At 37.5% G+C, this 21,270-nt stretch overlaps 2 protein-coding genes across 2 annotated transcripts in view; one reads left to right on the forward strand and one right to left on the reverse strand.

Moving 5' to 3' along the window:
- Window positions 1-10,515, reverse strand: part of ntng2b (netrin g2b) — a 71,012-nt gene extending 60,497 nt beyond the window's left edge. Inside the window, exons 1-2 of the mRNA XM_088940661.1 lie at window positions 9,878-10,515; window positions 7,063-7,921 (exon numbers count right to left, since the gene is read on the reverse strand). Coding sequence (XP_088796787.1) covers window positions 7,063-7,293 — 231 coding nt within the window. The 5' untranslated portion in view covers window positions 7,294-7,921; window positions 9,878-10,515. The remainder of the gene's footprint in view (window positions 1-7,062; window positions 7,922-9,877) is intronic.
- A 5,682-nt stretch (window positions 10,516-16,197) lies between these two features.
- The window catches only part of med27 (mediator complex subunit 27), a 92,107-nt gene continuing 87,034 nt past the window's right edge, over window positions 16,198-21,270 (forward strand). Inside the window, exons 1-2 of the mRNA XM_088940706.1 lie at window positions 16,198-16,420; window positions 17,641-17,785. Coding sequence (XP_088796832.1) covers window positions 16,218-16,420; window positions 17,641-17,785 — 348 coding nt within the window. The 5' untranslated portion in view covers window positions 16,198-16,217. The remainder of the gene's footprint in view (window positions 16,421-17,640; window positions 17,786-21,270) is intronic.

Below are 21,270 nucleotides of genomic sequence, written 5' to 3' on the forward strand. Positions count from 1 at the left end.
CTGTGTACCTACGTTAACAAGCCCCATAATAATGTCTGCCTCAAGAAGAGTTCTTGAGAATTCCTCTGATTACAATGATGTAAGCTTTTATTTAAAAAAAAGGTATGATATTTCAAGTTTTGTACGTACACAGGATGTCCAGGTTAAGAAAATTCTTCCAACCCATTGGCTCATCAAATGAAATATGTGCTTTGTATGTATTCCAAAGGCTATTTTTAGCACGTGCTGTTTTGCTTTCTAAAATGAGTAACACTACTGTGGAGCACAGCCTGCAAAATTCTTGAGGCTGATTTCCCCTTTTCACACTGTGTTTGTGATCAGATCTTTTGGAATTGGTCTGGTCACACCAGAAGCCACTTAACAGAAAACCGTTTCTTGCCCCTAGATGATATCAGAGTGTGTTGGAGGATAAGTAGTGGCACAGGGTGTTCTAGTTTCATCTTTCTGCTGAGCTAAGCTGAGATGCACCCCCTACCACCTTCACTCTCCCTCCTCTCCATCATTACCCGTCTTTCTGTACAAACTGAACAGCAGCCAAAACCATCAACAAGAAGAAAACCTCTGCACAAAAGATGCCATATCCTGTCGTCTGGGAAGGAGTCAAAATTCCTCTAAATCATTAATGAGCTGGAAAGAGTTCCTTGGGAAAATGGAGTTACTAAATTGGGAGCAAACAAAAAGCTGGCCTCTCCTTATCTGCTCATTGGCTGAGCTAATTGCTGTTTTTTTTGAGAATCCTCCACAAGGTCATCATGACAATGAATTGTTCCATGCTCTGACTGCTACATAGCCCTTTCCCTTTTATACAGAGCTTGTTCATGTAAGCGTCACACTGTGCTTTAAACAAGAGGTAATTTGAAGATAAGAAAGGCGGGGACAAAAAGTCAAATAAAAATGAAAAATGAGAAAAATGAGCTCGCCCGTTATAAGTCAAAAACCTCTGATTATTATTTCTTTGTATGTAAAATCTTCATTGCAGTGCAGAAAGTGAACAAAAATAATCTCTCTGATGTGGTTAGCAGAATCAATCACATGCACTAACAAATCAGTGACTATACAGAACTACAGGCTTTCAGAGTGTTTCTTCCAAGAAATCATTACCAATTGTTGGACTTGAGTAAAATAATATATCCTGTATTAATGTAAGTGTGTTTTATTACTCAGCCATTGAGTCATTATTGTGTTATTTCTCCTAAATTAAATAACAGTCATTTCCAGCAGGCCACAGGTTTCTCGGGATAACAATATACAGTAATTGGCAATGTTGTCCAGTAGGAAGTGGTTCAGAACATTTTGTACCTCCACAGATCAGGAGATACATTCTTAAATTCATTCTCCAAAAGGTTACAAACTGTAAATGTGACTATATAAAAGAAAACATGCTTTATAATCTAACAGGCATTCTTTATTTTAAATTGCTATAGGCACTTCAGCTCCCAAATGAAATTCTGTTCTGAAGCATGCTCTAGCACTGATCATAACACCTGGCATGATTTTGACCTAAATGGAATCAACATGGTGAGAGTGAACCAGTGATCATCTAATTGTTGCAGTCCTTTTAGCAAGACGGTTTTCATGACTTGGCAGAGTCTGACTTACTTTTCACACTAAACTGCTCAAAAACATACTGCATAACATTGCAGACCCAGTGGAACTGCAACTGAAATGATAAAGGTATGAATCATATGATGAAAGCATAAACGCTGCTTGTATATGTAATGTCTGCTGACAGATCTAAAGAAAAGCTATGAGCTGTTAAATATTGCTTAGCGGTTGGGCAATTCATTTGTATTTTGGCATGCTCTGCCCAGCCTAGGCCTTTTCACTCTCCAGCAGCCCATTATCTCATGTATATGTTCAACATTTTTAAATGTCTGTTTACCTCCTCTTCTCTCTTTTAGAAGAAAGCTGTGTGCAGCACTGAAACCCATTGACAATGTATAGGTCAAGACAAACACACCAGTTTTGCCAAGAGAACAAGACACTCCTTCGTAAACATGAGAACTGCACCACGTCTGACAGATCTCCAGCTCCCCCTTCTTAGCTCACCTACTCACCTACAACGAGTAGATCCAGTGACCTGTCGCTTTGCCTTACTGCCTTTAAATTATCTTCAGCAATCTGTTACACACCAACCATGTAGACACATTGTGGCAAAAACATAATATTGCCTCTTTTTTTCATTGTAACCTTTAGTCACCAGTTTCTTGAGAGGTTTCAGAAACATGTTCAGCTGCACATTTGACAGCTCCTTAATTCATTTATATTGAGTTGTGACAATCTGTAAAAATAGACAGAACTTTCTTAATGTTCAGAAAAAGGAAATCAGAGCTGGAATACTGTGTTAAACGCTCTGAATTCACAGTAAACTCCCAAGTCTTTGCACTGTTTTGATCAGACCCCCCAGAAATTAAAATAATTGAAAGAGTCATAAACTTTGAAACTTTGAAAGGTTGCATTGTAGTTTTGTCTTGTCTGAAAAGGACAGTATCTAGGACCACTGTACAATTTTGACGGTTGCTTGAGTAGCACCTTATTGCTGGTTTCCCTAAGACAAAATGATAATTATAGGGCTCAGAAAGTGTAAGGATGAAAAAGTTTAAGATCTCCTGCTGAAACTATGTAGACCCGACAACAAGTGTCAAGCTAAACACTATCCTGTTAGTCTGTTGCCTTTAATTTGCTTGAAGCTATATTCTGTAATGATTGTGAGGGTGTTAATTCTGTCCTGGTTAAATTAAGCTCTGGTCTTGTACAGTCTTACCTTCCTCAAGTTAGTGAGGCTATTTTTCATGTTTCTCCATCATGTGTTGTGTAGTGAGGCTGCTGGACTTATTATTTTTAGAATATTATCATTAATAATTAGAATTATTATCCAAGGGTTGAGCCTAAATATACTGTACTATATCAATGCAAATTTACCAGCACCTAGAGTATTTTACTTTGTGGAAATATTGAGGTGGAATATATTCCTAAATTACCATGTGATTTTCATTTCTGCTAAATTGACATCATGACTAAAATCCAATAATTTAACAAAATGTTCCCAGGAGCTCCTCTAATACCCTGTGGTTTCAGATCAAAGAACCACCTAATCATACATTTTACAACATACACTGTTTAAGTCAAATATAAAACATGCACTCATCTTACAGTTCAGTACATACTGGGGCATTGCAGTCTATTAAATGAAGAGCAATTCAGGACAGGTTTACAAAACACTATTACAGCCAAACTATGACAAAATAACAAAAGTGCCCCCTATGAAAAACATGGTATGTGAACGTTCGTAAGAACCTGCGGGATATTTTTGTAAAACGCCTTAGAAAATCTTGTGCCACTTGTTTTCCTGGAGCTGACACAGAATCAGAAGACTCTGAGTAGCAGGACTCGGCTGTCCAAACGTTTGCTCGATGTTTCCCAAAACTGTTTCCAAATTAACTAGGTAGCCCCCATCTCCACTATTCTTATACAAAATGACTTGCTCTCAGTGCAGTGGGCTGTATCGATTCCAATCAAAAAGTGCTTACACAGAAGGACACACTACTACCCCCCTCCTCCATAGCCAAGCTGATGTCTTCAGTGCACTACCTCTAAACTTTGTTAGGAAAACCAATATTGGCCCCATTAATATTTCATCAGCTAGAAAGACTTGTATAACTTAAGAAGCTGGGCTTATAAAAGCCAAGAGTCAATGTAAGATCACTATGTTTCTTTTAATGGCCTGTCAAAGAGCTTTTACTACTTTGCAATGACAAATCAGCATTTTTAGAACAAAGATTTAAATATTCTTAGTTTTTTTTTTCTTCTCTGCATTGCTGTGATCTCATAGTATCATTTCATTGCACATCCTTCTCAAGGTAAATTTAAGGACCGGAGAAAACAGAATTCATCGAGAGCTTTTGCAATGAAAAGGTTTTTTTGCAGCATTTGTAGTGCTTTCCCTAAGTGCTGTATTTTGTTTTAAGAACTATGAGCAGACTCATCTACAAATACACATTAAACTCACTTTGCTCCCTCTTTGCTCATCAATACGGTCTTAATTCAGATTTGAAAGAGATGGTTCCTCTCAGTTTCAGACTTCCCAAAGTAAAGGAAAAATAGAAACATAGGTGAGAGGGAAATAAAAACTGAAAGTTAAAAAAGTTCATCAGCTACATTCACTTTGACAGTAAAATGCCTAAGGATATTTTTTTAACCTTATGATAAATAACGCTGCAGATTTTCTAAACTGGTATGAGGACATGCATCCTGACAAGCACTTCTGAGATTTTCTTATTTTGCAGCAATTTGGTTAGACAAGAAGGAGTAGATAAGATCTACTGGTTTAACATTAAAAAACTGACTTTTGGCTTTATTCTCTCACACAGAAGAACTTCTGCATCACTAGAGACTAGAATAAAAGAAACTCTTCGGCTTGAGGGGGAATTCCTAGCTCACAGTTACACCTTCATATGTGTAGCAAATTAAGGTTAAGGTTCACCCAAGCAATGTATTTTTTTTTAGTTGCAACATGATTCAATGTGCACAGATCTCTTTGCAGATGGTTTCACACTTTGTTGCACATGCAATGCTGAACTCCCAGACATGTTTCATTTTTTCTTTCCATTTTAATCTCTTCTATACAAAATTGTCCTAAATGTAACAATTTGACTTGAAAGAATGAAAAGGCAACCTGGCGATCAGTGTACTCTTGCTCCGTTTTTACATCCTGCTGGAGAAATCCTTCATCGGATTATTTTACAATCAACCCTCTGGCTGATGTCCCAAAACAGGCTCTCCCATCCCTCTAATGCAGATTAACTACTGTACTGCCAACAAGCAGAGATTTTTTGGTTCATACTATCAAAGATGAAACTTTCCATATTTTAGAAGTACCACAAAGATGTTTTAGCATCATGCTGCAGTTAACTTCATTACAAAATGTCTTCAAGCTATGCCTAAATGGCAGTGTGTGTGTAATGAATGAAAATCATTCGATTATTTTCGATTGTCTTTCATACTATGGCCCGATGAAATGCACAGATAATTGACTTATCCAACACTTCAGACTCTTTTATAAGGAATTGTGGAACTGTGTCACTCAGTAATACGTGTGAGATAGTAATTGGTTGTGATTGTAAGAATATACTCTGAATCTTCATTCAAATAATCTAAAATAGGGCTGTCCATACTTTTTCCTGGAGGTCTGTGATGTTTTAAGTTCAGTTCAGGTCTTCAGCTACTCATTTCTACAGCTCACTGGCTTAAAGGGTCCATTTAACAACTTGTCTCAGTTATAAAGCTGTTTGCATTTTAAAGAGATGCATCACACCTGCAGGACTACAACCCTCCAGAATCAGGACTGGACAGTAATGACCTAAAACATCATGGAAAATCAAATCTTCTCATTTCTTCCTATGCTGTGTGCAGGTGGGAAAAAACAAGGGTACAAGTCTACTTTTACCTTATGATATCAAAACCCAAGTAAGACTTGAAGGCCAAACATATTTCCTGCCAGTATCTACTGAACTTCTCAGGTTACTGGTACACAATAATGCCTTAATGCAGCTTTTTTTTTCAGAATCCTCGGTAAGCCTTTTAAAGTGAGATTGCTGTCTCTTAGTGAGATGTTCCTGTTTTCTTTTAAATAAATGAACTCAAGACTCAGTCATAGGTCTTGTTTTCCTAGCCCTTGTTTTCTTTAAGTTGATTTTGGTCTCCTAAATTGTATTGTTTGATGTTCATGAAAAGTTGAATATAGTACCCCGTTCGGCTGTAGGAAAGGCTTATTTAACCAGGTACTGTATAGCAAAGAACTAGTTTACAGCACTTTTTAGTGCCACAACAGCATTTTTTTGTCTTGTATTCTCTGATGACATGTTTTTCACATTAAAAGCCCCTTCATGGGAAATTGAAAAGCTTTCAGTGCTGTTTAATTGAAATAATTTGAAATCAAGCTGAATTTCCCGGTCTCTGTTAAAGCAATGGCAACACAATCCTTATGTGAACAACAGCTGCAGTTTAGTCCCAGAAGACCCCTACTATACCCAGATTCTACTGTCTATGTGATGCATTTGTTTTGCTGAATTATCTTCACCTCAGGGTGAGCAAAAACTACCCAAGATTTTTAGCAAAATCTAAATTATTGTAGGCTTTGTGTTAGAGCCCTGAATATGTACCACCTTTGATCCTATGTCCTGCATAAGGAAGGTTACTAATGAGAGGAGATTGTGAATGTCCTTCAAGCTCATTTGGCTGTCAATAGCTAATTGATATTTGAATACAATCATGTATTTTCTTGAATGATCCAAGAAAGCCATTTTCTGCATCATAGCTGTATACTTTGGTTCAGAATCCAGCAGCTTGTTATGAAAAGAATTCTCCTGTATTTTCACTCTTAACTGTTCATTTCTGTTTGGGATATCAAGTTCTCAGTTCATTGTTGAGTTTGTAGTCCTTCAGGCTGTTTTTGTCAATGCCCTTGACCATTCTGAATCCCTAATTGAGATGCCTTTAACATCTCCTGAATCTCATGAAACTTTCCTTACTGGAGACCTGTCTTTTTGTGTTTCTTCTTGTTTAGTATTATGTCACAATAATGATGTAGGTGTTGCCTCTTCATCAGAAAGACCACACCAAAGGACCAAAGCACTAATATGAAGCCAACTGGAGACAGCAGAAGTGGTTCCGAATTTTTTGATCTAAGACATCTTGTTTTGTGAAGTACATTGCTACTACATTTGCTTATGAAAGAGATTAAGGAAAGTTCTTTTATTGTCTTTAGAAACATAATAATTACAATTCCGACTATATAAACATGGTATTTGCCGTGAAACATGGGTTCTTTTCCTTAACCTGAATATGCGCAGCTTCAATGGACTTTCAAGCATTGGAAAACGGGGTTGAAAACAGACTAAACGGCAGCATCACTGTCGAGAACAGCAGTAAACGCAATGAAAAAAGTTGTTTCAAAAGCGTCACAACACTGTACAAAACGTTAAATTTAAGAATCTAATGAAGATATTTAGCCCTACAAACTGAGACTAGTTTTACAGCAGTTGGCCTTAGAGTGCAACTTACCAACGTGCAGAACCTCTCCGGCGGGTTTCCACAGGTTATGCCTTCCGGTTCCACCTTGATTTTCATGTGCTGCTTCATGGATGCTGGTCTGGGTTGGCAGGCGTAGAATTCCCATATCGGGCCGTCATCCGTGCTCACCAGGGACTTGCATATGTCGTACTGGCTCAGAGTCAAAGCAACGCACTGCAGCAGCAACACGAGCTGTCGGAGCATGGCCGTCACCGGGGCCATGTGAACGGTCCGTGGCCGAGAGTCCGGAGAAGGGCAGAGAGTGCCACCGTCGGCTTAACGACCGCTGGCAAGATCGGCATGGAACCCGATGGCCATTCAGGTGGAAATATCAGAGGATCTCATAGCGAGTAGCGTCCTGAGTGGCTCCGTACAAACTCCACTAACGACGGCGGTTAGTTCTTGAAGGAAAGATGATGTGTCTGTGGTTCAAAACAATTACCGGATGGCTTTAGTGCGAACAACAGATACGTACGATTTGGAGGTACTAGTTTCTTAGAATTAATAAATGAATATTTTACAATGTGTTTTGTATATTTGTGATTATCTGTGTTGCCTGAGAATTTATGGTGAGGGATGTTCCCTCATGTTATTTGTGCCTTGAGAAACCTAGTGTTGTACCTCAAGTTGTAGCGTGAAAAGAACGCAAGATGTACAGTAAGGCGGAATTTCGCGAGATACTTGGCACAGGAGCACTGAAATTCGACGGTGCTTTTATGAGAGCTCGTAGAGCTGCTGAAGTCTTCTTTGAGCGCTTGCTTGTACGAAGCTAGAGAATTGGCAGAAACGGATGACACTGATCCATGTGTTGAAACGCGTTTCTCTTGGTCGTTTTTCTGCTGCTTCCAGACTACAAAATAGAAAGCAAAAAGAAATCACCAAGAGCATCAGATACACTTCACAGGGAAAAACTCTATCACCACAGCCCTTCTAATCCTAATTAAAGTTGTACTTTGCAATTTTTTTTATTTTCTAATGCTTTCCGTCGTGTCTGAACTTTAAAAATGGTTTTCGATTACACAACGTTATTTGCATATTTACACGCAAGTGTCAATCAAGAAATGCGATTACATTCATGCACTGCACATTTGTCAGGAGCATCAGCGATTTAAAGTTCATTGCTTTACAAGAATTCGCAGTGTAAGGTGCATTCTCGTAATGTTTGTGGTAATAACCCACACTGGTTTAGAGCACATGTGTACAATACTATTGTATTTAGCGTTATGAGCGCTTCTGAAACAGTGGGCGCAAGTCACAGAGGCTTAAAACGGTTAACTTTTACAAGTCATTAGCAACGGAAACAATGACGCTGCAATAGAGAAATTGAAATCAGAGGTACAATCTAAGTATTTAATGCTTCAAATAAATCCAAGTTTCCTGTATTCTCTTTGATGGCATCTCAATGACTCACGTTTTCACAGTTTGTACTTTGTAAACCAAGAAATCTCACTAAAATTAGACGTTACTGTGCAGAAATGAGTTGCGAGTGCTCATTTATATTAAATGAAATTTCGGCCAACATCCAAATCCGTTTATATGAACACTTGAATCCTCAAGTAAGCCAGCAGAACATACTGGCAAATAAGACTAACCAATACTATAAACATATTAAATATACAGTATATTAACATATTTGATGTTTAGTGATTTATACTGTGCCAGGCTAGTTATGATCAGTCGCTTGTTGAAATGTATTTAATGATCTGGATGTAAAGGAACTGTACTAATAAAAAACCGAAGAGACAAATGCATACAGTAAATGCATTAATCATAGTAAAATTATGCACATTGATACAGTAAGGACTAGCGGTCACATAACATCTAAAGCGATGAATAATTAAAACACTCAAAGATTCAGATCCACTGAATTAGGTTTCATTAAAAAATGGTGATTGGAATTGTTTGAGAATGTGTTTGAGATTAAAGTTAACATTTAAAAGTGAAAGCTAAAATACTTATAAACTATAAAATAAAAATGTTTGACGACTTTCGGTAACATTTTTAGATATATTATACTCAGTAATCAAATTAATGACCTACAGCTACTTAGGAGTATGTATCTGTATTTTTATAAAAAATACTCTTCGGTTGCTTGCAGCACAGACAGAAGAACGCCTCGAGTAATTATCAGAGCAAATTAAATTTTCTCCACACGTGGCCACTAAGTTTAACATTTCTTGCAGACATCCTGAAGAATGAAACTCGAGCTTCCTGCACAAGGAAAAGCTTTCATCCTTCTTACTGCTCTGAAATCACCGCGTTAGCAGCATAAAAATAGAAACGGTAAATCTGATTTCATCGATTCTTGTGGGGATTCCGTAAAAATAAACCGAAGCACAAGGAAAGTAAAAACGCAGACGGCGGGCAAGCAAAGAGAGAGGGAACTGCAGGAGAAGCGGGGGTGACCAGCACAAGTACACGATTGATGCGACAGTCGATTGGACGGGTACTTTTCAAAAACCTCATTATACAGATAATACCTAGTCTAAAAGAAGTTTTAAATGACAGTGAGTATATTGAAACATGTTCACGTGTGGGACAAGAGCTTATCATCTGACGCCCACTGTTTGTCTAAGATTTCATTTTTGAAAACTTAAAAGTATTGCAAAGAGTTAGGAAAGAAGGCTCCACTTGTTGGCTAAGTCGTTTGATCATGTCAAACCTGTAAGACGTGGGGTCACCGCAGACAACGCAGACGGGATCCCTAAAATGTATCTCAGCCTTTGGCATAGATTGCACATGGGATTACTCAACAGACACATTCAATCAGAGTGAATTTCTTGAGATAGTCATTCTTAATGCTCACCTTCTGTGCGGCCGGTGACAGTAAGCGTTTTATTCCCTTTTTACGCGAACCCCCTTCAAAAAGTATTCTCAACTTGCTGCAGTCCTTTCAGCACAAAAGCACTTGGACGCGCCTCTGAATTCAGTCTTACTGTACTCCCTTCTGAAAGTCGCTTACACGGGATGCGCTTCCTGGCATTTGTTCGCTCTTCTGCTTGGTACTTTCTTTAATGACAGAGACGAAGGCACCACGGACCGCTATGATGGTGCCCTAGATCCCGCAATGATATCAGTAAGCAAGTTCCAAAGACGAAGAAATGTCATCAGTGAAAGTGATGACTTTTGAAGGGGGCTCTTGCCCAGCCCGACTCTCTTCTCCCTACTTTAGCAGGTCGGCTTTGCCCTGTGCGCTCAAGGGCAGATACAGTAGCAGGAGCTTCATGGAAAATGTCCCTCCCCGCTCTCGCGCGCTCTCTTCCTCTCTCCCTCCCTCTCGCACGAAGTTAATACTGATGCTAAATCCTTTTTGCCATCACTTTCAATCACTATCTGAGCTTTTATCTCAATGCCCGATAAGGGCTGCGCAACTTCCTCTCTCAGGCTTGTAACTGAACCATCCCACAAGCCGACCGGGCTCTGCTGCTTAAAGGAGCAGTTCCTATAGAGGAATATTTTAAAGACACAAGGAAGCAGTTCTCTCCCAGTGAGTGCAAACGAGCGACTAGACTGATGATGTAGTGGTTTAACACCATGGAGTTGCAGTTCTAATAAAGTCCCCACCTGCTGTGCGCGGTTTTTCTTTACAACCAATTATTTCATAGAGAAAATATGATACATATGCCGTCTGTCATGGTTACCTTTTATTTTTCCTTCTATAACGTTAATTTATTTCAATTTTCGTCTTTTGCGTACTTAAAAATAGCTCACGCCTAGTCAGTATAATTAATTGTTTACAAGAAAATGCGTTAGCAAAAGTGATGAATGTTTAATGCCTTTCATTTTTCATTTTTCATCAAAATATCATTTTGCGGTCATGCACTATGCTACGTACATCTCAATAAAAAATTATCATACAAATGACGTAAAAGACAGCCCGTGACTCCTAACCATGCCAGCTTCCAATGAATGACATCAAGACTTAAAAATTACTTTGCCAGTTGCCTGCCACAACATTATTGCAATCTCCTCCTCTTCTTTAAAATTAATTCACTTTGGTTGGTTGGTTTCCAGTCTGCAAAACTGGAGCAATTATTTGATAACTCACTGCTGCATCTATGAGCCTTCCATTTTCACATATCTTATTCAGACTCCTTCCGAAAGGTCACTGAGGTACGTTAAAAGCCTCTCAGTCTTCGATCTTCCCCAGAGCGGTTCATTTTGACTTTCATGGAGTAAAGCACCAAATTATTTTATTCCTTATTTTAATGTTGCTCACTACCACAATATCTATTCCCCCCTGATTTAAATAACACTCTTCGCAAGTTCTTAGTCACACAGTGCAATGGCCTTGTTTAAAAATCATCAATGAAGTTATAGAAAGATTAAAATGCCAACATTAACTTTGAGTTTGACTGAATATTTCCGTCTTTGCCGTCAATTATCCTGAAAGAAAGTGCTCATATGAAAACGGTTGCTTGAGTTACTACACATCATTTGCAAAGAAAGATTAATGATGAAAACAGGGGCACGCCTCACAACCATGGTTACAAATGAGAAATATTGTATGCTGAAATATTATTCTCTCACCCTGAACTCACCACCAACTGGTGTATTGCGCTTTGCCCAGTCAAATGCTTTCTGACAACATGGAAGGAAAAGAGAGGGTTTACTTTTGCAAAATTAACAAATGGCAGGACTGTCAAGCCCTACTTGTAACAGCTATTCTACAACATTGGATCTGTCCGTGGAGCTGACCCACGTAACATATACTGTGTATGATAAGCTTACCAATGGCGTAACGACAAGCTCGGAGCCGTTATAAACCCAATCTCTTTTTTCTCTGTCATTTCTTACGCGTTTAACTCTTCGTCCGATTTAGTGCCAATTACATTCGATCTCCAACTACACTTTGGTGTACAGCAGGTGACAGTGAACGCAAAACACTCTAACGTTTCAATATAGCTTTTATTGTAGCATTGCACAGCCTGCCGTATTCAAATGGGGAACAGTATATGAAGGCTAAATATCACAACCTGAAATATTAAACGTGTATGATTTAAGACAGAGAACACTGTCACCCCAATCTGAAGATGAATCTATCTGGCACAAACCAATTACTTGTGTCTCCAAATTACGGAATTCTACTTTTGTATGAAAGTGAATCTTATGAGGTTACTTATATCTCTATACACACAAAGAAAACACAATTTAATTAATGACTTCTGCAAGTAATTAAGTGAACCCTAAGGCTATTCGTATCATTACCGTGTTTGAGCGACCTATTGGTTAGAACGTTTCTCATGCACATAAAAAAGGTCAAGAGATACTGTGCATCTAATGCTCGCCTCCGTTCATCTCACGTTTTATGCTGCTTTGCAGTCACGTCGCCATTACCACAAATGTCGATGTGAATTATAAATCCCAGGTTTATAATAATTCAATGTATGATTACAAAAAAAAGGCTGTCAAATTGACGGACTTCATGTTCACTGTATGTTCTATACAGTAACGTACACTTTCATATTAGAGTACAAGGCACGAATCCGTTATTTATGAGGTATAAAGTATATACATATCTTAAAGTAACACTATAACTTACAAAATTATACAGTATTCTTAATATTTTTCAGCTGTGTTAAAATATGAAAATTGATGTTAAAATGATTAGCCTGAGAGGTTCGATTCGGATAACTATTATGCTATAATGAAATGTATCTTTGACGTCTCTTTGTTCAAACGACAAAAAAGATATTCATCCATTAACTACAGTTACCTCGCATAACCAGCTCCCTAGATTGTGGAATCCGACTCCGATGAAAGCCTATTTAACTATTTCTGTAAATGTCAAGTTTGCTGGTTAAAACGATCTAAAACTAAGACTAGTGTACTCCAGCTCTGTGACTGTTTAACTATTTCAGAGTTGCATGTTTTAAAAATAGGATCATAACAAGAAACAAGGTAAAGCAATACAGGGGAAAACATTTTTGCATTAACATCGACATAAGTTAAAATATTTTACACATTTAAAATTTTTCATTTGGTTAAAGCCCTTAACCAATTATAAAATACAGTATTTTTCTCTTTTTCAGTTATACCCTAATAGCTGTAGGTAAAAATAATGTGTTTAGTAAATAGAGACTGGTGTCAAGAATGATTATAGCGAGGCCTAAAAGCTAAAATAATTTAACTTGTGCTAAATCACAGCCAGAACAATGTCAAGTATCAGTGCTGAGATGTATACATTTACACCGTGACCTTCCAAAATCAATTTAATAGAAGAGTTAGAAATCTTTGAGTTTACTTCTGTTTCTATATAAATATATATTAAAAAGGAAAGCACACCAAAAACTGTACAGAATGCGCTTGTTGACACATTCTGAATAAAATGCCCCCAGTAGCATGGAGTATAGCAGATGTAAACAACAGGTGAAAGAAAGGGATATCTTTAAAAATACAAAACAGTTGCAGAATTAAAATGATTTATCTCTTGTAAGCTAAATTAAAGAATTGAAGCACGCATTGTTAAGTGGATTAAAACGAGACGTGTTTGCATGACAAGGTATTTAATCGATTTCCTTAAGTCCTCCTATAGCCTGAGTTTAAGTGTAATAATCACCTAGAAAGAACAAAGAACTATTGTGTTCTATAATCAAAGAATTAAATGAAAAGGAAACATCTTATAGCTTAAATAAAACAAAAAGCTATCACATTCGTTGAAAACTAATGCCAGCAATATGAAATATAACTTACTGAAAGATTAGCAATAATTAATGAAGACAAGAAAATACAGAATTGTTCGATTTCAGACAATTGATGCCCACAAAAATGTACTTATAACAGAGCCAAGGACTTTGAACTTTGACTTTAAATCGGTTTATTTGAAATTCGTTATTAGAGAGGCATGAAGCTATTGTTAATACGTCAAAGTACAGCCAAGTAATTAAGTAAAATTAGTAATCAAGAATGTTAATTTCCAAATTGAAGCGATCATCTTTACTTGTTTTTCACTGTACGTAGGGAAAACGTAATTCAATATACATTCCCAGTCATAACAGGATTATGCTGAACAGTTCGATTCAATTTGTTTTAATGATTTCTGTGTGCTAAAAGTTGCTAAGCCTTGTTTGAGCAACTCAAGTTTATGAATCCGAAAAAGCCAATAAAACAACATAGCCAATTGTAAGCCTATTATTTTTCAAGCAACCGTTTCTATTTAGATGCATCTACTGCTTTTAATTTTTCAGTAAGTAGGACGTTAATTTTATGGGCTTTAATTTAATTTTCCCTGAATTATAACAGGTAGTATTTCTTAATATGCGCGCCTTATTACGAAGCAGCTGAATGTCAGATAATAATATTCCAATGAAAGGACAAAGCTGATCAATACGAATAACGCTGAGTACGCTTTAAAAGGACCCTAAAGAACTCATGTAGAATAGCTGTCAACCGGCCAATGATAATGGAAGCCTGCTGCAGTTCTAAGGGTAGATGTTAACGAAAGGGGGCTGGTGAGAAGGTACTCCAGCACTTTTAAAGCTTGCCACGCACAACGACTTGGAAGAAACTCAGAACCTTACTGGGTCTGCTAGCATTGACAGTATCCTGGAAAGCGAATCGATAGGTTGTCCTTGCAAGCTGTCTCCCCAGTCTATCCATCTCCGGGTTCTTCTTTTTAACCCTACTGATTGTGATCAGCACTTGCGCTCTTGAGAGCGCACCACAGTAGTTTAAATGCGGGATCATTGTTTAAATGTCATGACTAGCTGGCCCAGCCCTACCCCTCTTCACATATAACACGTTTAACATAAGAAACAAGGAAAAAACCGCACAGTTGCTAGCTGGAGGGGCTTTCATCTGCTCTGGAAAGAAACAATTTCTCACTTGCAAGCTGAAGTTGTGATAGCCTTGCTACATTACTTGGGTGAAAATAAAAAAAAACGTTCCTCCGGCACATTAGCAGACGCTTCATCAAGCGGTAGGCCTATACTTTAGTGTCTGATCACTGCGGATAAAATGCTTCGGTGTCAGTATCTTCTAACTTGGACTTGAAAGTCGAGACCCTATTCATTGCTGAGAAAAAGGACAACTGAAACCACAATCCTTTTGATAAAGTAACAGTCTGTTACCTTACAACCTAATATTTAAAACATCTTTAGAGGTTCAGTCAAAGCATGCGCAGAAGCAAGTCCTTATTATTAATTAATCAAGGACATCTACAGAGAATTAAGACTTTAATTCAACATACTGCAAAAATCTATGTCTGGACTTCAAGTCTCTTTTGGCTACAGTTGCCTTGTCGTGAATGACTTCAATACGTCACTGCCTCAATGATATGGAATATTGAACAGGGAAATCGATAAAATTAAAGAGCAGCATCCTGATCATTGAAGCTTAAATGACTTAAATCCTCTTCCACTGCTTCTCATCCGGACACTGTATTTCATTTCGCTAGTAAAGACAGCGACCTTCACATTGAGGGAACAACGACTTTTTGTATAAAAATAGGAAACAGTGAAGTAATAGTCTCTGCTAAGAATTACCAGGAAGTCATTATTGCTGGTTTCAGGGCAAGAAAAAATATATTTTACAGACACTACATCTTTCATTTTTCTCATTCACGCAGCCAGGAAATGATGTTAACAAATGTCTTAACAAACAACAGCCAACAAACAAGCTTTCCTTGAATGCTTACTCATATTTTTCAAATGTAACATAATAGTTTGCAGAACTGACACAATATGATGTTTTTTAATGTTTGGAGTTGATTACACTCCACAGTTTCATAAAACTTCACAACCTAGTATAATGTAGTATTTGTAACATTAAGTAAAAAGGGCATTGAGGACACTATTCACCGTGCCTTTTAGAGCTAACAAAATTATGTGCGTTCTTTTTCAGACTTTAAAACTCTCCTTTCTTGAATTTTCTTTATTAGCAAAACCATTAAAACCGAATTTAGCTTGTCTGGATGGATTCAATTGTTACTCCGATACGCGTTGTTATTATTAATAGTCTATTAATAAGTTAATTTAGAACAATCAAGTTACATTGTGGTCGGCATCTCCCCAAAACAAGGCAGTCTATTGACGTGAAAAGAGCAAAGGAAAAAAAGTCTTGCTCACAAAACACTACAACTCCCAAGAACACCAAGGAGTGACGCAAATTTTAAGCGTCTGTATGTAAACAGCACTCGCAAGTCGAAAATGGCGGATGTAATGAGTGTTGGAGTGAATTTGGAAGCTTTTTCTCAAGCAATAAGCGCAATTCAAGCTCTTCGGTCTAGTGTGACTCGTGTGTTTGATTCCCTCAAAGATGGCATGAAAAATAAAGAAACTCTGGAAGGCCGGGAAAAGGTTTTCATTACAGAATTCCAGGACAATTTGCAGTCGGTCAACCGTGATTTGAAGTGAGTAGTTCCTGCAGTGTGATGCTACTTTTCTAGGACTTGCACATTATTAGTTTGCTACTTCAGTAAATATGTCTGCTAATTACAGTAATTCCCCTCTACTTGGTAAAAAGTCCTAGGAATCGTGATTGAACTATATTTTCTTCCTCCCCTAAAGGAGATACATATTTTCTTCCACATTCTCTAATTGTTGCATTCAGCAGAAACCTTTCAAACACGAATCAATAATCCTGCCGGGACCACATCTTACACTCATTCCAACACCAATTATCGTCTCTGATTAATTATTAAATTATATGAATACTTTAAATCAGTTGTTTCTATTGGACTGCAATTAACAATGCTTGCAATTACCATATGTACATATTCAGTACAGCTTACGATATCACCGGCCACCTCATGTCATAAATGTATGACGTGACAACAGTTATGGTGGGTAAGAGGTTTTATTTTAAAAACCCTTCGTCTTTTATTCCTGTATATACTCAGTGCATCGCTACTTGAGGACGACGAGACTTAGATTTTAGTTTTTCATGACTCTTGTTCGCTTTGCTTCCACTACTACCAGAAAACGATAGTTTTCTTTTATTACCTTTTATTACCTTATGTGCTTGTTCACAATGAAAAAGAGGAGATAAAACTGTCAACCCTTTATTTTATTTTTGGGGGGACAGTGAGTTTTTAAAACTTGAATCTATTAATGCTTTGTCTTTGAGAAAGGAAAAATACCCAGAATGAAAGAATTTCCTTTGTTTCCCTACAATTATGTATCTGAACATTGGAAACGATCAGTCACTAATACGATAGTACGGGATTGTCTTATTTCTCAGAAAGCTGTCTCACATCAGAGCTGTTAGGCTTACACACACAGAAACTTCCCAAATCGTACAAACAGTACAAGTTACATTACATTACAAATAAACAGAACATTACATAACAGATATAATTTATCGCTCTATTTATCACTGTCTTGTGCAATCCAGTGGGTAAATAAGACAGAAAGGCAATAATATTTATTAAACTAAATGAATATGGGACTAGCTTAAAGGTGAGATTTATTTTACTTGTGACTATATACAGGTACATGCTAATATAAAGGCTAGATGTGACATAATACCCCATAACTCATAATATTGGTGATATGGGTTAAAGTGCCAGGCAGCTGATGACTTATCTACCCCATGTGATGAAAAAAGTGATCCATTCTTTTTGCTGTGCAGTGAGCTGGAACGCCTGAGTAACCTAGTTGGCAGACCTTCTGAAAGCCATCCCCTTCACAACAGTGGACTTCTAAGTCTTGATCCAGTGCAGGACAAAACCCCTCTCTACAGCCAGCTACTCCAGGCGTATAAGTGGTCCAATAAGGTAAGAAATGATTATGAATGATTTCGTCCACATACACTTAATTTGGTTTCTTTTTTAAGTGCAATAAGTAACTTACAAGAAGAAGGCATATTTCTGTTTCCTCTGAGTGGTGGTGTTTCTGTAGTGGCTGTCTTACCTCTAGAGCTGGGGTGTGTTGTTGTCTGCACACTGTTGTTCCCACTTATGATAACTTGCAATGATTTGATGTTATGAGCTTTTTAATTTGCCTTTTTGTTACTGAAGTGTAACTTTGGACTGGGGTCATTGCTCCTGACTTGGCTGGAGGGAATTTTAAACAGACACCTGCTGTTGTATGTGACACCTCAGAAATAGCTGAAAGGTAGGATAAAAAGGAGTACACACTCATAAACCCCCATTCATGGTATTAACATAGGAACATGGCTGGACTCGGACTATAAAAAAACTCTGTAACACCATTGTAATGCAGGGCACTGTGAGAAATACACCTTGTATGTGTCTCTTTCAGTGTTCTCTGGAAGTGGCCATTTTTATTACAAATAATTTAATCTCTAACCTTCAATGGACTGTGCTGTGACTCCTTGCATCCCTACAGAAGTTACATTTTAAGTTGATCCGCTGAAACTTGGAAATAATTTGTCAGCCAGGCTGCATGAGTGAAAAATTAGGATGACAGAACAACAGGATTATTTGTAGGTTTGGGGGTATTTTTGTTTTTCTGTCTGATGGGAATGAACAAGACTAAACAGCAGAGTTGCCGTAGAAATGCTGTCACATTTATTTGAAAAGGAATGACTGAAACGTGAAGACAATATTGTAGAATACGGGTGCGACTGAATAATGTGTGGTAACAGTGGACTTGAAAGTAAAATATCTGATACACATCCAACATGCTTCAATATTCTTCTGATGTGGAGGCCAGCAATACTCCTCAAGCACTCAGCTTTCCAAAGTACAAATATTGGCTGTGCCTATTGTGCTTTAAAATGTATTCCTGCTGGACTGAGCTGGTTCCAGGTGAAATGTTCACTGCTTCCTCTGTCCATTTTGATTAATGTTGATTCAAAGAGCTACTGAGGAGCCTTTCTCGGTTTTAATTTTTAATTATGGGACTTGTTTGCTCTCCCTCCTTGCTGTATTTTTGATGAGAGGAGACGTGGGCATTTCCTTGAGGACTCCCGTTAAAAACTCCCAGGCTGTCACCGTTTGTCTTGGTGACTGTTCCTACATTTACGAGCAACTTAGAAACCAAGGAAGGCCAAGAGTGGTGATTCAGCTGTTGGAGGAGTGTGATCAGGGCCAGGCTTTTGGAGGACAGTCATGAAGGGCAAAGAATTGTCTTTCCCTGTGCATCCTGCTTGTTCTTTCCTTGTGCAACCGGTGAGCTTTGCCAGGGTCGTGCTGTGCAACGATACATCATCCTTCCACCAAATAGTGTGATGAAGACTAATGAGAAGAAGAAAATTGGCCGCCACACTTGCAAACCTTCCACTGTAATTTTTTTTTTAATGATTCAGCTAAACGTGAAGTAGGACTGTCTTCCATTAGTCATTCTTTTCATTTTAATCAATTATTATCGTACATCAGTAATGATTAACGTGCAGTAAATCAGTGGGCAAACATTTTTGCCAAGTGCAACTTTTTAGACCTGTTAACTTTTGTAAACATGTTACGTTTTAGTTTTGAATAACACTTGCCAAACTAATTTATTTAAAATAGTTTCATTCCTTAAAACTATACAGTTTCTTTCTCCTCTTTTGCATCCTCCTAGAACAAGTGCACATGCTGATCATTTTGCTAATGTGACAATTGCCCAAACTGAAAGAAAAGAAAGTATTTTGTATTCAACCTCACACATCAGGGATAGAAGGCTAACTTGAAACACAGCAACACTTGTACTTTAAATGAATTTTCCTTGAAATTTTACCTCAACAGTAAAATGAGAAAGGAATAATGAGAAAACATTTTTTTAAATGTTTAAAGTTGTCAAGACCATCACAGATACATTACTTTAAATCAATATCAGGAGGGTTAATATTTTTTTTAAAAATCTGTGAACGGGATTGTGGCTGCTTCACGTATAACAGAAGGAAGCTATTGTAAAAATGTGTAAGCAATCACACCTTTGCTATTATAAAACTATGCAGTTCTCCTTGATAAAAGCATAAATTCACATCCTAGAATCTTATCAATTAGAAACTGCAGATGACAACTTAAAGAACTACACACCAAAAGTACTGGAGGTAAAGTTAATGTTTGTGTTTCTTCAGTGTTTTAGACACATGCTTGAAACGTTGTTACGCTATTGTCTGAACTTACCCTTGGATCAGAGAGCTGTAATTTCCTAGATACAGCCTTAACTGGACTTCTAAATGTAGTAAACTAGAACATCAGCTTTGCTGAACAAATAAAAAGTTGAGATATGTTGTTTGTAAGAAATATGAATAAACCAGAACAGCCTGAAGGACATCACAATGTAGTGTGAACTTAAGGGACAGCACAAGTACTATTTGCTGAAAGTATTTGACAATTTTTAAAGCAAACCAAAGTGTCTTCCAGTGCTAAGCCCTTTTGGTGTGGGTACATTAGTGTGGGCAAATCCATTTGCCTGGGGCTTGTAAGGTAGCTGGTGTAATTCAGAGCACATAGTGTATATCTGAAGGCTTTGCCGTGCTGTGGTCCAGTGGGCTTTCAGTTAACATGAAATCTTAATTCACAAGTCAACAGTGACCTATTTTTACTTGTGATGCTACTATATGCAAACAAAATATGTCTTGGATGTGGTTAAAATGTGGATCTGATTTTTAAATTTCCCACAGTTTGTGTATTGAGAAAATAATTTGAAATGCTGATGAGTAAAAAAATGTGTGATTTCAATTTAATGTAATCATGTCAATTTAAAAGTTAAGTTTCTAGTTCATTTCAGTGCAAGCTCCTACCACTTAAGGTCTTTCCTGTCAATTTTTGTTATCTTTGATTTAAGTGCTAATTTATTTCAGTTAGATGCATGCTCTAGAGCTCATTATAAAACACTAGTATCCCATGTTACAGGAGTTTCAAGAAATGAGGAATCTTCTCCTCTGCTTTTAATGTCTCTACAGCAAAATATCAAAACTGCAAAGCTGTCAAGATATTGAAGAAACCCTTTAATTGATTTAAATAGAAATGTCTTTGAACAGTGTTCTGCACAGACTGATATAGTTTTCCATGGGATTATTTGCAATGATTAGCATTTAGCGGCAGTTTAACAATGGAGCCATTGTGAACTTGCAAGTCATATTTCAAGGTAATTGATGTTGTGTAAGGTTATCTGTGAGATTTTGAAAGCTGCTATAGAATTATTTTAAGGCCATTCATCTTTAAGAAATTATACACTGAATGAATGAAACATTCTGTTTTAATTTAATAAGGTACTGGGGGTTGGCTCTGTTCAGCAGTTTACCAATTATTCCTTCTTGGTGTTTTTATACTAAAAAAGCACAGACTATAGTCAATTGCTGTAGTTG

This window comes from Atractosteus spatula, chromosome 23 (genome assembly GCF_055471065.1).
Source record: "Atractosteus spatula isolate fAtrSpa1 chromosome 23, fAtrSpa1.hap1, whole genome shotgun sequence".
Lineage (NCBI taxonomy): Eukaryota > Metazoa > Chordata > Actinopteri > Semionotiformes > Lepisosteidae > Atractosteus > Atractosteus spatula.